The sequence below is a fragment of the Planococcus citri genome, chromosome 2 (assembly GCF_950023065.1).
Source record: "Planococcus citri chromosome 2, ihPlaCitr1.1, whole genome shotgun sequence".
Taxonomy (NCBI): Eukaryota; Metazoa; Arthropoda; class Insecta; order Hemiptera; family Pseudococcidae; genus Planococcus; species Planococcus citri.
Genome location: NC_088678.1, coordinates 76,865,506 through 76,880,002, shown reverse-complemented (window position 1 = coordinate 76,880,002; position 14,497 = coordinate 76,865,506). Strand labels below are relative to the sequence as shown.

The window sequence follows — 14,497 nt, the reverse complement described above, 5'->3', positions numbered from 1 at the left end:
CGGGCAAATAAAGCTAAAAAACGTCATTTTGGGGGGTAAATATGGGGGAGGGGGGTGAAAATTTTTGTGGGGATACCTCTTATGGATGTTTACAACATACCAAAAAATCGAAAAAATCGGTTCACATGGGGCTGAGAAAAAAATTTCTATTGTAATTTCATAAAAGGGGTGGTTTCTCAAAAACGGGGGGGGGGGTGGTCTGGGGGTCTGAAACTTTCGTGACGGAAGGTGCTCAAGGGTACCCACCTTCCATGCAAATATCAACCCTGAAGCTCTCGGGGGCAAATTCGCCATACTTATCCACCTATAGCCCGAGCAATTTTTCCCTCGCAAGTCAGGGAATTTTTTGAAAGTGTTCATCCGTAATTTTTAATAATTCTAGTAGTTTTATTGTATTCATTTCGGAAAAAATTTACCTCGCGTCGCAAGGTCAGGAAAAATGAAAAAATTTGCCTAAAAAACCTGAAAAAGGTCAGGAAAAATCATTTCCAGAAATCAATAGACGCCCTGAAAATTGACAAAAATTTGTTGTTTCTTGGAAAAGTATCCAAAAAGCTTAACTTTTTTCCAAGAGAGTCTTACTTGCCATCAAACTGTGAAAAAGTCTCAATTTTTGACAAAAATTGCGAAATGATAATGAATCATTTTTATGCCATTTTTTTGCCACTTTTTTCGCCAAAATTGTCAGTTTTGATTTTTCCTAAAAATTGAAAAAAGTTCTAGCTTTTTAGCTAAATTGAAAGGGGTAGCATTTTTTACTGGAAACTGTCGAAAAGTACCAAAAATTATCGTTTTGTTTTATACCTACCAATAAAAAGACGTGACCTTTTTATAGAAAAATTTATTTTAAAAACGTTATTGCAGTGTTTTATGTTGAAACTGTGAAAATCTTGCTTTTTGCAAGTAATTGCCGAAAGTATCTACTCGTCCGTCAAAGGTTCACAAAAGGTCTCGCTTTTTAAAAAAGTCCATTATATTATTTCATTCTGCAATATTCTAGCAGTTTATTTTTTCTTGATTTTTCTGCATTGAAATGTTTTACTCGCATGAGGTCAGTAAGGGCATTTGTAAATTTTTTTCCATTGCTTTTTGCCAGAAATTGTCGAAAATTCTCATTTTTCAAAGGTTAACAAAAAGCTCTCGCTTTTTTGAAAAATTGCTAAAATTTATCGTTTTTGCGAAAAAAATCCAGTAACTTTTTTTCAAAGTTCTTTAGAGGTCTCTTTTTTCATTTTGCAATGTTGATAGTTTTCCTCTTGAAATTGCTCGGGCACGAATGAGGATTGATTCTACATCACTATTAAATACATCACTTAGACTGCTATCTCATTTAAATTGGCCAAAAACACCTTGAGGTTAACTTTTTGCCGAAGTTGTTAATTTTTTCGTTTTTTGTTTTTTTTCAGTTTAGAGGTGAACTTAAATTTCAAAAAATGGTCTTCTTGAAAATGTTAGTTATTTTTCAAGGAATTCAAAAAATTTAACAAAAAAGTCATCAATGCGGACCCGGCCCTTTTTCTGCCCCCAAATACCACTTTCTCGGCAGTTTTGCGGAAATCTGACATTACCAGTCGATCCGCCGTACTTTAAAACCCCCATATTCGTGAAAAAAAATTTCTGAAATTGTGACTAAGTCCCTTTCTGTTCTCACTTATTCAATTACTTTTTTGATTTTTGAAAAAAAAACATTACTACGAGCCCTAAGACTAATAAAATCCTAAATTATCCATTCAAAGGTGGCGTACTGAACCACTCAGCCGAAATATTCTACAAAGAAACCGGTGACCGGATATCGATAACTCAGAAATATCTAGGATTAGATGTAACTGACCAGTTGAAAATTGAAGCCAGCATCCGAGGTACTGTCCCACAAGACAAACGAGACAGCCGTCTCACAATCAACGATTACCAACAACAATTCAATTTCTTATCCAAAGGTATAGGCAAAAACCCCATTTTCAAAAATTCTCAATTTGCAATTTAGAGAATAATTTTTCCTCATCGTGAGCTATTTCTCCTTCTCAGGACTGTTTCGCTCATCATCGACCCTCCAATACGTTAAAAATATAATATCTACCGGACAAGAAGAGCAATACGAGGTATCTCTAGACCAAACCGTACATTTCAACGAATCTTGCCTACTGAACTCTAACAATATCAGCGCCAATGATCAAGGTCAACGATCCCAGTACACTTATTATCGAGTGAAAACTGCCCGAAATTTTATTAATTACGAAAGTCGAGAGAATATTTTACGATTCGCCGCCACAAACAAGGTGTCTTTGTTGACAGGTAATTGAAAAACGCCAATTTTGGTCTCACCCCCTCACCCTCACTCTCCTCCTTTCCTAACTCTTTGAACCACAGACTAATGAGATGATTAAATAACGTTTCAGAGAACGAAGACCCTTGCATCGAGGGCCGAGTGAAATGTGTCGCCAATAGTTCCTGCGTTGTTGAGGGAGATTCGTTTAAATGTGTTTGTAATTCAGGGTACTTGAAGTTTCATTTTTTAACAAATCATATGTATTCATCGGTTACCCTTCTAATATATTTTTCTTTAGCTTCCATACGACGTATTCGAGCTCTAAAACGAACGAATTTGGGTGTTTGGATGTGAACGAATGTGCCGAAGGAAAGGCCAATTGCGATTCAAATGCTATATGCATCAACGAAGTGGGCTCCTATCAGTGTGCTTGCAAAGCCGGATACTCGGGAAATGGATTTTACTGCACAGGTAATAATGAACATAGAAAGAATCAGGATCGTTCAGGAAAAATTTGAGTCCTTGAAGTTCAAAAAAAAAGTTTTATATCCAGATTATTCTGACTTTGAAATTCCGAGCTAATTTTTCAGGTCATTTTTTATGAAAAAATCTTATTTTTTTCAACTCTAGAGGGCCCTCAAAAAGAGCTCGAGCATGGAGGAACCTCGTCCCTCCTCTCGTCCCCCTCTCCACAGACCTGCGAAGAATTTTCCAAAAATACCCACTAATTAAAAATTCAACTTGACAGAAGTATGCATGTATTCATCTCCTTTTTTCAGCACTAGAAACCGAATCACCATGTGTGAAAAATCCAGCCCTGTGTAACGCGCCAAACAGCAGATGTAGCGATAGAAATGACCCGAGAACTTGCGACTGTCTTCCAGGATTCCACAAACAGTACTCGACCGATCAGCCTACTGGAATTATCTGTACTGATATCAACGAATGCGAGTACGACTCTGGAAGTATTTGCGGACCGAACTCGGCTTGCTTGAATTATGCTGGAGGGTACTCTTGCGTGTGCCAGGAGGGGTATTCCCTTGATAGAGATGGAAATTGTCAACGTAAAGATGGTAAATCGATAAATTTTTAATTAAGGAACAGTGAACATATCTTTATAATTCGACAAATAACAATAAATAAGGAATGTCTACCCTGCCTCGCCCCCTCCTGATCCTTTGGGTCATAATTTTTCTTAAAGTGGGCATCCTAATGAACATTTTAAAACAAATTCCCCCCCCCCCCCCAAAAAAAAGTAATCTTGGGAACGAAATGATGGTCATTTTGATTGATAGGGTAATCGAAATTGCAAACTTTTTTTTCCAACGTGGGAGGTATCAAGCCATATTCTAAGAATGTTTTGCAGCTGCTCAGAATACCTACTGAAATCTATAAATTATTGTGACCCCCTTCCCTCCTCCTCCTCCTCCTCACCTAAAAACCATAATCTGCTCAATGGAAAATTGAAAATTTCATCTCATTTTTTTGAAAAATCAAAATGGAATTAGAAACACTTCAGGTGAATAGATTTCATTGAAAATGAATTTGAATTCAAACTCTTCCCCCCTCCCAACTCCGTATCAGTCTTTGAACAATTTTTTGTCCACGTAGAGATGATCAAGGCACATAATACTTGACTTCTCTGAAACGTGCAAATACTCAATACTGGAAATTTGAGAGGGCAACTACCTTTTGTAAAATTTGATATTTCTGACCCAAATTCATGATTCAACTTTTTGAAACAAACAAAAAAGTTTTATTTTGCAAAATAACCCATCTTTAAAATTAAAAGTATTGAAAAGTAGTTACATTTATTTTTAAAAAATGAATCCCTTCAGGTCGTGTTAATTTTTGAAAGTTGAAATTTATTGTTGACTTTGAGGGTAAATTTATGTGTAAATTTTTGAGTCAGCAAAACATTTCATTTTGAGAAATTGTCTGTTTTCAATATTGTAGGAGTTATATACAGGGTGTCCGGGGAGTGGTTGCGAAAAGTTCAGATTTGGATGTAACCAGACACCACTAAAAAAAAGTTGGATGAACAAGTTGCCTATCTTGAAAATTGAAGGGGCAAAATGGCTTTTTGATGGAAATAAATGAATGAAATTTTTCATGATTGGAATGGGTGGTACTTCGAAAACTGAACAAATTCTCATATTATGACTTTTTTTATGACATGAAAAATTGAAAGGGTCATGACCAAATTTGAAATGAAAGCAGCTCAGAAGAAAAATCCAAGAGCGGAAATGAATCGTACTTTTGAAATTGAACAAATTTTGCACTTTTTTAATTTTTTCCAAAAATCAAAATTGAAGGAATTGAAGAATGTCGATTTTCTCCTTCAATTTTAATTTTTTATCGAAAATTGAAGACAACAAATTCGTTTAATTTTGAACGTAAAATCCATTTTTTCGCTATTGATTCTTTCTTTTGAGCTGTTTTTACTTCTAATTTGGTTATAGTCCCTTCAATTTTCAAGTTAGGCAAAAAGTCGTAATACGCGAATTTGTTCAGTTTTCAAAGAACTAGGGCCCTACCCATTTCAATCTTCAAAATGTTCATATGTTTGTATTTTTTTTAAAACATAAAGCCATTTTGCCCCTTCAATTGTTAAGATAGGCAATATGTTTATCAAACGTTTTTTTAGTTAGTGGTACCCGGTTAAGTATATCCAAATCTGGAGATTCAGCAACTTAAACTACTCCCCGGACACCCTGTATAGGGACGATGAATTGCGAAAATTTGGGAGTGCCTTGAAAAATGCATCTATGGAAAAGCTCACAAAACTTTTGGAGAATGTTCTACATAAGTTTAAGCTGCCTGAAGATTGTAGTTGCAAAAAAGTGATGGAAAAATGCTTGAAAAATTTTTTTGTTTGATATTTCAAATCAAGATCGGTTTTGATCCAAATTCCAAAGCTTTGTACCTAGATGAATATTTTTAATGTTTTCATTTTCTAGTACTTTCATGTTGATTTTTCTCTAGAATAATGCATTTTTGAAATTTACATTCTTCTTGGAACTGCACAAATTCAATTTGGAGCTGCACAAAATGTGAGGCGCCACATGTTAAGATATCCCCTGGGAGGTATCTCAACTTGCTCAAAAATTTTCGAACCTGACGAAGTTGGATTGCAAGAGTATTCAAAAATACATTACGAGCCAAAATTTCTCGTGCCGAAGTTCATTTTTCGATTTTTTGCTGAATTTTAATCAAATTTAAGCCAAATATGAGAAAAAAAATCCAAAATTGATCAAATTGACCATGAAAGCTGAAATTTGAGATATACCCTATTTTCGACTCGCCAAATCGATTGAAAACTGTTTCGAATTGTTTTGAGCAGTTCTGGAGCCTCCAGCAGATTTTGGAAACTTGAAATTTCCCCAAAATTTGACCAAATGAAGTCAGGAAGCCGAAATTCAACTAGAACCTTAATTTCAATTTGCTGAGTCGAGTGAAGATGGTTTCAAGTCGTTTTAGAGCCTACAGCAATATTTTGGAAATTCCAGTTTTCCATAAAACTTTATAAAATCTGCCCAATTCGATTTTAGCAAATTCTATCATTTGGTGCTCGTTGTTAGTGACCCACTTGACCAATTCAAGGTCATTTGAGACGATTTTTTTTTAGAACTGGAATTTCCAGAAAGTGGCTGGAGGCTCAAGAACGATTCAAACCACCTGCAGTTGACTTGATACCGTGTTGAAATGTAGATGCAGAGTACGTTTCGGTTTTTTTACTTCAGTTGGTGACATTTTGCGTAAATCTCAATTTCGAAAATCTGCTGGAGGCTCCAGAATTATCCAAAACTGTTTTCATGTGATTTTGCAGGTCAAAAATGAGGCATAATCCGAATTTAAACCTTCTTGGTCAATTTAGCAAAATATTGATTTTTTAAAAATATCAGGTTGTTGGTCCTTTGATTTTTAAAAATTCCATTTTGTTGGTAGATTATTCACCCTTTTCCTCGCAAAATCGGTTTCGAAATGTTCCTTAGGATGTCCACTTGAGAAAAATGTGTCCAGGGGGGAGAGAGGGTGCAAATATTCCTTATGCCATATTGCGGACCATTACCATTGTACTCGTATTATCTAACAATTAAAATGAAATATTTCATAGCTTCCTGCAACGTACTAAGAAACTGTTCCCCAAATGGCGAATGTATTTATAACGAAACTGCAGGCAAATACTCATGTCACTGCATTCGAGGATATTACGGAGACGGTTATGTCTGTCAACAAACAGGAGGTCGTCACGTTGTAGCAAAAATTTGCACTTCGGGAGTTTGTGTGTGTCCACCACGTTTCATAGCTTACGAGAATTACTGCATCGAGAACGAATTCATTCCCACCGAAAGTACATCAAGTACGTCAATATCTAAAATAGATACTATACTAAACAACTAAACAATCTCTTTTAAACGAAAAATTGAACGATTATTTCACATTCGACATAATTTCAACAATATTTTGTAACGTTGAATTATGTGTCTGCAGTATCATGCAACACGATCAACAGCATGTGTCATCCTCAAGCTCAATGCGTTTACAATTCAACAGCTCAAGCATATAAATGCATATGTAACGCAGGTTTCGAAGGAAACGGTTTAGAATGCGGTAAATACAAATATCTGAATTCAAAACACCAACCTTATATGCCTGTACCGTGTATCTAGAAAATCTCGAAAAAATACACTTTTTTTTCAATACTTACAGAAGCTTCGTGTTTCCAAAATAATTTCTGCGACGAGCACGCCACCTGCCTTGAAATTAATGGTAAAGCCCAATGTGTTTGCCAGAGTCACTATTCAGGTGATGGAATACACTGCATTCATTCAGGTACGACGTTTAATTCGATCAAAGGGAAATTTTGAGTCAAGAAAGAAATGGAAAGTTTTGCAGACCAGGTCATTGCATCAAATTTTTTTTTTGATTCGAAAAAATAGTCCAAAAATCACTCTGTGTTATACGTCATCTCTTAATCCATATTGTTTTTGTATACCGAATATTTTCACCTCTATAGGCATGTGCAACTCGGACGGAGACTGCGAAGATAACGAAGAATGCGCTTACAACGAAGTATCTGTCACCTACGAATGTAAATGCAAAGCTGGATACTCGAAATCTCCCAATTCCACATGTCGTCCCATTGCAAGTACATACACGAGCGATTCCCATGCACGATTATACCCTTGACCCTTGACCATAATATTGTACCATTTCAACCATACCATAATATTGTACCATTTCAACCATACTGTTGCCAACTTTTCAGGATGTCCTCAATGCCATCCTCGTGCCAGATGCACCATAGACGAATACACCAGAGAAAGTCGTTGCGAATGTGCCCCTGGGTACAGAGGTGATGGAGTATATACCTGTGAACTGGCCCCAGTATCATGCAACACCACTAATTACTGTTCACCTCATGCTAGTTGTTTGTATAATGTCACTTATGATGTATTCCAGTGCCAATGCAGACAAGTACTTACACCATTTTGTTTAATAAGCATACGATATCATCCTCTAGAACACTATTTTACTTATTCAAGTTAATTATTAATCAATTCAGGGATTTATTGGTAATGGAACAAACTGCCAGAGAGTAATAAATTGCGCTGTTCAACCAAAAATGTGTGATATCAATGCTAGATGCACAACCAGACAGTACGGAGTGTACAATTGCGAATGTAATCCTGGGTTCATTGGTAACGGATCTTACTGCACAGGTTAACAACAAATTATTTGCACACTAATGAAAATTAGATGCTGACAAAAAGTATTTTGAGCTTTGCAGGACTCGTATTACTTACTCGGTTACATTTTAGATAATCAAGATACTAAAGTTAAGCTGCTGAAAGCAACTTTTGTTGGTTTTTTCAACGTTTTCGTTGGTTACTGAATTCACTTTTTTTTTTACTGATTTCTTGCTAAAAATTGTTGCTTTGTCTCAAAAAATCCAAAAAACCACTTTTTTCAAATTACTTACTTCTTATTTTACCATGAAAAGCAAGAAGTTAATGTATGAAATGAATAATTTTGATTTTTGAACAAAGATTACATGAAAAAATGGAATTTCTTTGCGAATAATTGCACAAAATGTTTTGCGATTTGCTAAAATAGTCGATCTCGCTTTTTTTTCGAAACAGGTGTAGCAATTGAGGAAATCTTGCTGTTTCAGCTATTAAAATTGCCAAACGTTACTGAAAATCCTCGTTTTTTGCCTATAAAGAAGCAAGAAAGTCTGCCTCTTTCGGAAAAAATTGCGAAAAATTATAAAATATAATTATAAGTATGAGTAAATTAGTTTGCCAATTTTTCCCAAAAATGGCTGTTGTTTTTTAAAATGGTCAAATGTTTGCTTTTTGATAGAAATTCTCACTTTTTAGGGAATTTCCTAGGATTTACTTATTTTTGCCCCCGAAAATTATCCTAAAGTATCACTTTTTAGTTTTTGGTCACTTATCCTCAAAAAGTCCTGCATAAAATGTCGAAGCTCTTGCTTCTTGACGTTTTACGAGTATAATAAAAGTGCTAAAATTGTCGGCTTTTGAGACCGCCAAATGCCAAAAAATGATTTAAAAAAGTTCGGCTTTCGTGAGAATTCCCAAAAAATGCTGTTTCTTGCTAGAAATTGCTCCAAAAATCCCTCGTGTTGCTTTTTTTTCAAAAATGTCCAAAAGTTTCGCTGTTTTGAAACAAATGGTCAAGAAAGCTTACCTTTTTGCTGAAATTTTCATTCTTAATCTCAAAAAGTAGGTAAGTATCGATTTTTTGCCGGCAATTTTCTAATGCCGTGCTTTTTGCCATATTTCTGTATAATTTCAATTTTTTATCCGACAGTGTCAAAAATACTAGGTTTATTTTTTTGCAACCAATAGCTAAGGAGTTTCGCTGTTTTGCCAAAAATTACTAAAAATTGTCGCTACTTTTCAAAATATCTGGAGTCTTTATTTTTTCAAAAATTGTTTAAAAGACTCACTCTTTTGTCAAAAATTGCCTTGAAAAACTCTCTGCTTTTTGATTTTAATTAAAATTTTGATCATTTCGTAATTTTTTTACATGTTTTATTTTAGAAGGTTGTGGCTTTTTTTGGCGATTTCTTTTCTACGTTGTCGTTTTTTGCGATAATTTCAGAATATGTTTTTCTCCCTCAAAATTACCTCCAAGTCTTACTTTTTGCCAAAAATTACCGAAAATTCTCATTTTTTTAGTGGTTGAGAAGTCTTTCTTTTTATAAAAAGATAAAATATTTCTTTGCCAATTATTCTCAAAAATGCTGCTGTTTGTTAAAATTGTCCACTTTTTAGGTTTTTGTCAATAATTCTCAAAAAGTCGCGTTTTTTACTCAAACTTTCAAAATCTTGCTTTTTGCCAAAAAATGTTGAATATGTACTTGCTTATTCCTCGCTTTTTAAAAAAATTGCTTGAATTGTTATTTGCAAAAAATTCCAAAATAGTAGGAGGGTCTTATAAGAATTAATTATGCACCCCTTGCCGATCCTCCGGGACTACTTTTTTCACAAAGGGGGAGTCCTCAGAAAAATTTCTAGATCTTCATGGCCCTACTCACAAAATGGCGGCTATTTTGATTGACAGGTCAGACGAAATCGCAGATTTTGCGTTCCAACATAGGACTTGAATGAAATTTTTTAATCCTTACAAAAGTAGATCGAAAGAGCAGGCAAGAATTTATCATTTGACAACATTTCAAGTGCTAAAGTGCGTTTTTTGATTTTTGGTGAATTTTTGAAAATCAAATTTATGCCAAAAATGAGGGAAAAAATCAAAATCTTGCAATATTGATCTAGAAAGCTGAAATTAGGTATAATCCCTGTTTTCGACCTGCAAAATCGATTGGAAAATGTTTCAGACTGTTTAAAGTAGTTCTGGAGCCTCCAGCAGATTTTTGAAACTTGAAATTTCCACAAAATTTCATCAATTGGAAGTTGTAAGACGAAATTTATTCTGAAAACTAATTTCAATACGCTAGGAAGTCGATTGCAGGTGGATTTCTAGTCGTTTTAGAGTCTCCAGCGATTTTTTGGAAATTACTGGAGCCTCATCAAATGGAAATGAAGAGCGGAAATTTACTCTGCACTGCAATTTTAGTACTTTCTGAAGACGACTTTAAATGGGTGTAAGTCATTTCGGAGCCTCCAGCGACTTTTCAAAAACTCCTGGAGTTTCCAGCAGATTTTTGAAACTTGAAATTAAATTTTTGTCCATTTTGGTTGGATAGTTTAGAAGTGTATCAGGCTTCGGAAAAAAAGTGCTCTGTCTTAGGACAGGGTCCCCAGGGTCCCCAATTCAAGTTCGAAACATATTTTTGTGCATTGATTTCATATTTGGAAATTCAAAAAATTCACCTTTTCGCCTCCATTTGAGGTACATAGAAGAATGAGATTCAGTTGACACCCTACTTTTGGCTTATTAAATGAGGAAAAGTCACTGTTAAAAAGAAACTGCGTATCTATACCATAATATTGTTATAATGGCGTTACACAGTTTCAATCCATTTTGAAGCATCCTGCGCCTTTTTTGAAACTTCTGGTTTTTAAAAAATGCCACAAAATCTGTTCGAATCAATTCTATCACGTACTGTGCAGAGTAAATTTCAGCATCACAACGTTATTTCATGAAATTTTATTGAAATTTCAACTTGAAAAATTTGCTGGAGACTCCACAACGACATAAAATCTACCGGCAATCGACTTCCTGGTATATTGAAATTAGTTTTCAGAATGAATTTCGTCTTTCCAACTCCATTTGATGAAATTTTGTGAGAATTTCAAGTTTCAAAAATCTGCTGGAGGGTCCAGAACTACTCCGAACGGTCTGAAATAGTTTCCAATCGATTTTGCAGGTCGAAAATAGGGTATGTCCCAAATTTCAGCTTTGTAGGTCAATTTGGTAAGATTTTGATTTTTTCCCCTCATTTTTGGCCTAAATTTGATTTTCAAAAATTCACCAAAAATCGAAAAAGGTACTTCAGCACTTGAAATTTTGCCAAATGATGAATTTTTGCCTGCTCTTTTGATCTACCTTTGTAAAGTTTGAAAAATTTCGTCCAAGTCCTATGTTAGAACGCAAAATCTGTGATTTCGGCTGACCTGTCAATCAAAATGGCCGCCATTTTGTGAGTAAGGTCATGTTTTTTCTTAGGACAATGGCTAGAAATGTTCCTCAGGACTCCCCTCTTTGAAAAATAATGTGTCCCGCAGATTCGGCAGGGGGGCAAGTGATCCTTATGCGACCCCCCTCACTAAAAAGTCTCATTTTTTTCCAAAATTGTCCAAAAGTCTCGGTTTTTGCAGCATTTTGCTAGAAATTGCCATAAACCCCTTTCCTTTTGTTAAAACGTCATATTCACGTTTTTCCAAAAACTGTTTTTTTATTCCCTGAAATTACAAGAAATCTCACTTTGTTGCCAAATTTTTCCAAAAATAGCAAATGTGCTCGACTTTTGTCAAAATTGGCTAACAAGGGAACTACCTGAACCGGCAGAAACGAAAATGAACGAATCAAAGCTAGATCGAAAGGGGACCACCTCAGGACCCCAAATCCAAAATTTCAAGTGCTAAAGTTGATTTATCGATTTTTAGTGAATTTTTGAAAATTGAAAAATCCGAAAAATTATCAATTAATACCAAAAATAGAAAATATTGATGAAAAATGGAATTTTCTCGGGAAGTGGCTCAGATGGTGTCCCTAACTCATTTACGAGTATCGAAATTCGTAAAACCTGAATTCCAGTCATTCTGGAGCCTCCAGCGATTTTGTATCATTTCTCCAGAAACTTGAAATTGCTGTGGAACGGCTAAAAATCAACTTTAGCACGAATAACTTTATTTGGGGCCTATGTGGGTTGCATTTAACCTTTTTTTGCGGTTGTCGCGAAAATCGGTGTCTGCCGGTTCAGATGTGTATTTTTGGCCACTGGAAAAAATGACAAAATTTGAAAATGTTAAATATTCCATCTTTTGCAATGCTACCTATCCAAAATCGAGCTCTGACCTATTTTCAACGTTCCGAATTGGTGAAACCCCCATTTCGACCATTCTGGAGCCTCCAGAGATTTTTTATCATTTCTCCAGAAACTTGAAATTGCTGTGGAACGGCTAAAAATCAACTATAGCACAAATAACTTTATTTGGGGCCTATGTGGGTTGCCTTTAACCATTTTTTGCGGTTGTCGCGAAAATCGGTGTCTGTCGGTTCAGATGTGTATTTTTGGCCACTGGAAAAAACGACAAAATTTGAAAATGTTAATGGATGCTCCAGAATGGTCGAACTGGAGGTTTTGCCTATTCAGAACGTCGAAAATCGGTCAGAGCTCGATTTCGGATAGGTAGCATTGCAAAAGATGGAATATTTAACATTTTCAAATTTTGTCATTTTTTCCAATGGCCAAACTCATTTTTCTATGTCAAAAATTTCCAAAAATTCTTGCTTTATTACTAAAAAGTTACGAAATATGTAGTATCGCTTTTCTTACCGAAATTTTTGAAGAAAAATATCACTGCTTTGGCGAAAATTTCCAATAAAAAATCTCTGGGAACCTTTTGCTAAATTTCAGTAGAAATCTTCATTGTTTTTTTGTAATTATTATTTTTTATATTTTTGATTGAATTTTTGTGGCTGGTTTGTGTGTGTGTTTTTTTTACGTTGAAATGTTTTGCTCACGTCTTGTAACTTTTTTGGTTTCCTGAGGTTTTTTTTGGGGGGGGGGGGGACTGAGTACTAGTCCTAACTCTGTTATCACGAACGAAACAATCTCATATTAATACAATCAACGTCCTTCATAATTTTTCTCTAGAACCAGAAAAGATCGAAGGAGGATTTCTACTCATAAATTATGGTTTGGGTACTGTACGATTACCTCTGCAAGGAGAATCTTCCAGACAAGGGTATTCAATTCAACTGCAAGCAGATCAAATAGCCATCGGTTTGGCGATCGATTGCCAGGAGGGAAAAGTATACTGGAGCGATTACAACGGTCGTAAAATAAAATACTCCAACTATAAAGGCAAAAATATCGGTCTCCTGTTAGACAAAGGTACATATCTAATTGTAGCAAAATGCATCTCATTTCTACCACACAAACGTGTCACGAATACAACAAATACTAATGTGTACATAATAATTGTACCTAATAATCTTCAATCCGTATCATAGATATCGAGAACCCAGAAGGTTTAGCGATTGATTGGGTTGGTCGTACATTATATTGGACCGATGCTAAGAAAAAATCCATACAATCTATCAACCTCGACGGTACCCAACGTAAAACAATCATTTCAGCGAATCTCACTAATCCTAGAGGAATTGCAGTCCATCCATACAAACGGTACCTCCTCCCCCTCATTTCCTTCCCTTCTATGTACAAAGCAACATATCATTCCGTACTACTATGTCTGATTTTCATATTCCAGCAAACTGTTCTGGACTGACTGGAACCGAGCTCATCCAAAAATCGAATGGAGTAACTTAGATGGTAGCGTGCGTTCGGTATTCCTTTCCGGGGCTGATGTCCAGGTACCTAATTCCATCGCCATTGATTGGTCTACCGAAGAGGTATGCTGGGCTGATGCGGGAACTAAACGTATATCGTGCTATGGAATCGATACCAGGATTCAAAGATTAATTACAGCCAATGTCTCGTCACCTTTTGGACTCACTGTGTCGAATGATAAATATTTCTGGACTGATTGGGCTACGTAGGTTTACCATATTATAAATTCATTCCGAGGTGAAGTTTTTTTCGTTTCTCTGCTCAGATAAATATTCACGTATTTGTTTTTGTTTGTTTACTCACACAGAGGCAAAGTAGGATATTATGATCGGTACACTTCCAGAACTGATTCAATAACGCTACAAGTTGGAAACAGTAAATTATACGGGATCGTAGCCGTACCCAATAATTGTCCTTAAGTTAATACCTACATACCCTGCAGTGCATAAATACATTTATGAGCATTTTAGAAATGTACATTTTAAATTCAGATAAATTCGTAATTTTGTACTTGGAATTATTATTTTTGCGAAGCGACCTTCTTGTGAGGCTATAAGAAGTAGTTCCTATGAAGAAATAGTGACCCACGATTACAAAAATTGACGTATCCAGGCGTCCATTTACATGAATCCCATCTCGTTTAATTGAAATATAACCAGAAATTTATTTAATACAAAAATTCAAATAAAGCTATTAGATTGAAAGAGAAGAGATTTTGA

General features: G+C 35.4%; 1 protein-coding gene across 1 annotated transcript in view; it reads left to right on the top strand.

The window, feature by feature from the left end:
- The window catches only part of Ndg (Nidogen), a 28,897-nt gene extending 14,609 nt beyond the window's left edge, over nt 1–14,288 (top strand). The window contains exons 7-21 of the mRNA XM_065353212.1: nt 1,737–1,937; nt 2,026–2,292; nt 2,397–2,493; nt 2,565–2,737; nt 3,046–3,339; nt 6,384–6,629; nt 6,761–6,880; nt 6,980–7,102; nt 7,287–7,418; nt 7,539–7,747; nt 7,836–7,992; nt 13,083–13,322; nt 13,442–13,613; nt 13,699–13,983; nt 14,086–14,288. Coding sequence (XP_065209284.1) covers nt 1,737–1,937; nt 2,026–2,292; nt 2,397–2,493; nt 2,565–2,737; nt 3,046–3,339; nt 6,384–6,629; nt 6,761–6,880; nt 6,980–7,102; nt 7,287–7,418; nt 7,539–7,747; nt 7,836–7,992; nt 13,083–13,322; nt 13,442–13,613; nt 13,699–13,983; nt 14,086–14,197 — 2,828 coding nt within the window. The 3' untranslated portion in view covers nt 14,198–14,288. The remainder of the gene's footprint in view (nt 1–1,736; nt 1,938–2,025; nt 2,293–2,396; nt 2,494–2,564; nt 2,738–3,045; nt 3,340–6,383; nt 6,630–6,760; nt 6,881–6,979; nt 7,103–7,286; nt 7,419–7,538; nt 7,748–7,835; nt 7,993–13,082; nt 13,323–13,441; nt 13,614–13,698; nt 13,984–14,085) is intronic.
- The last annotated feature ends 209 nt before the right edge of the window (nt 14,289–14,497 follow it).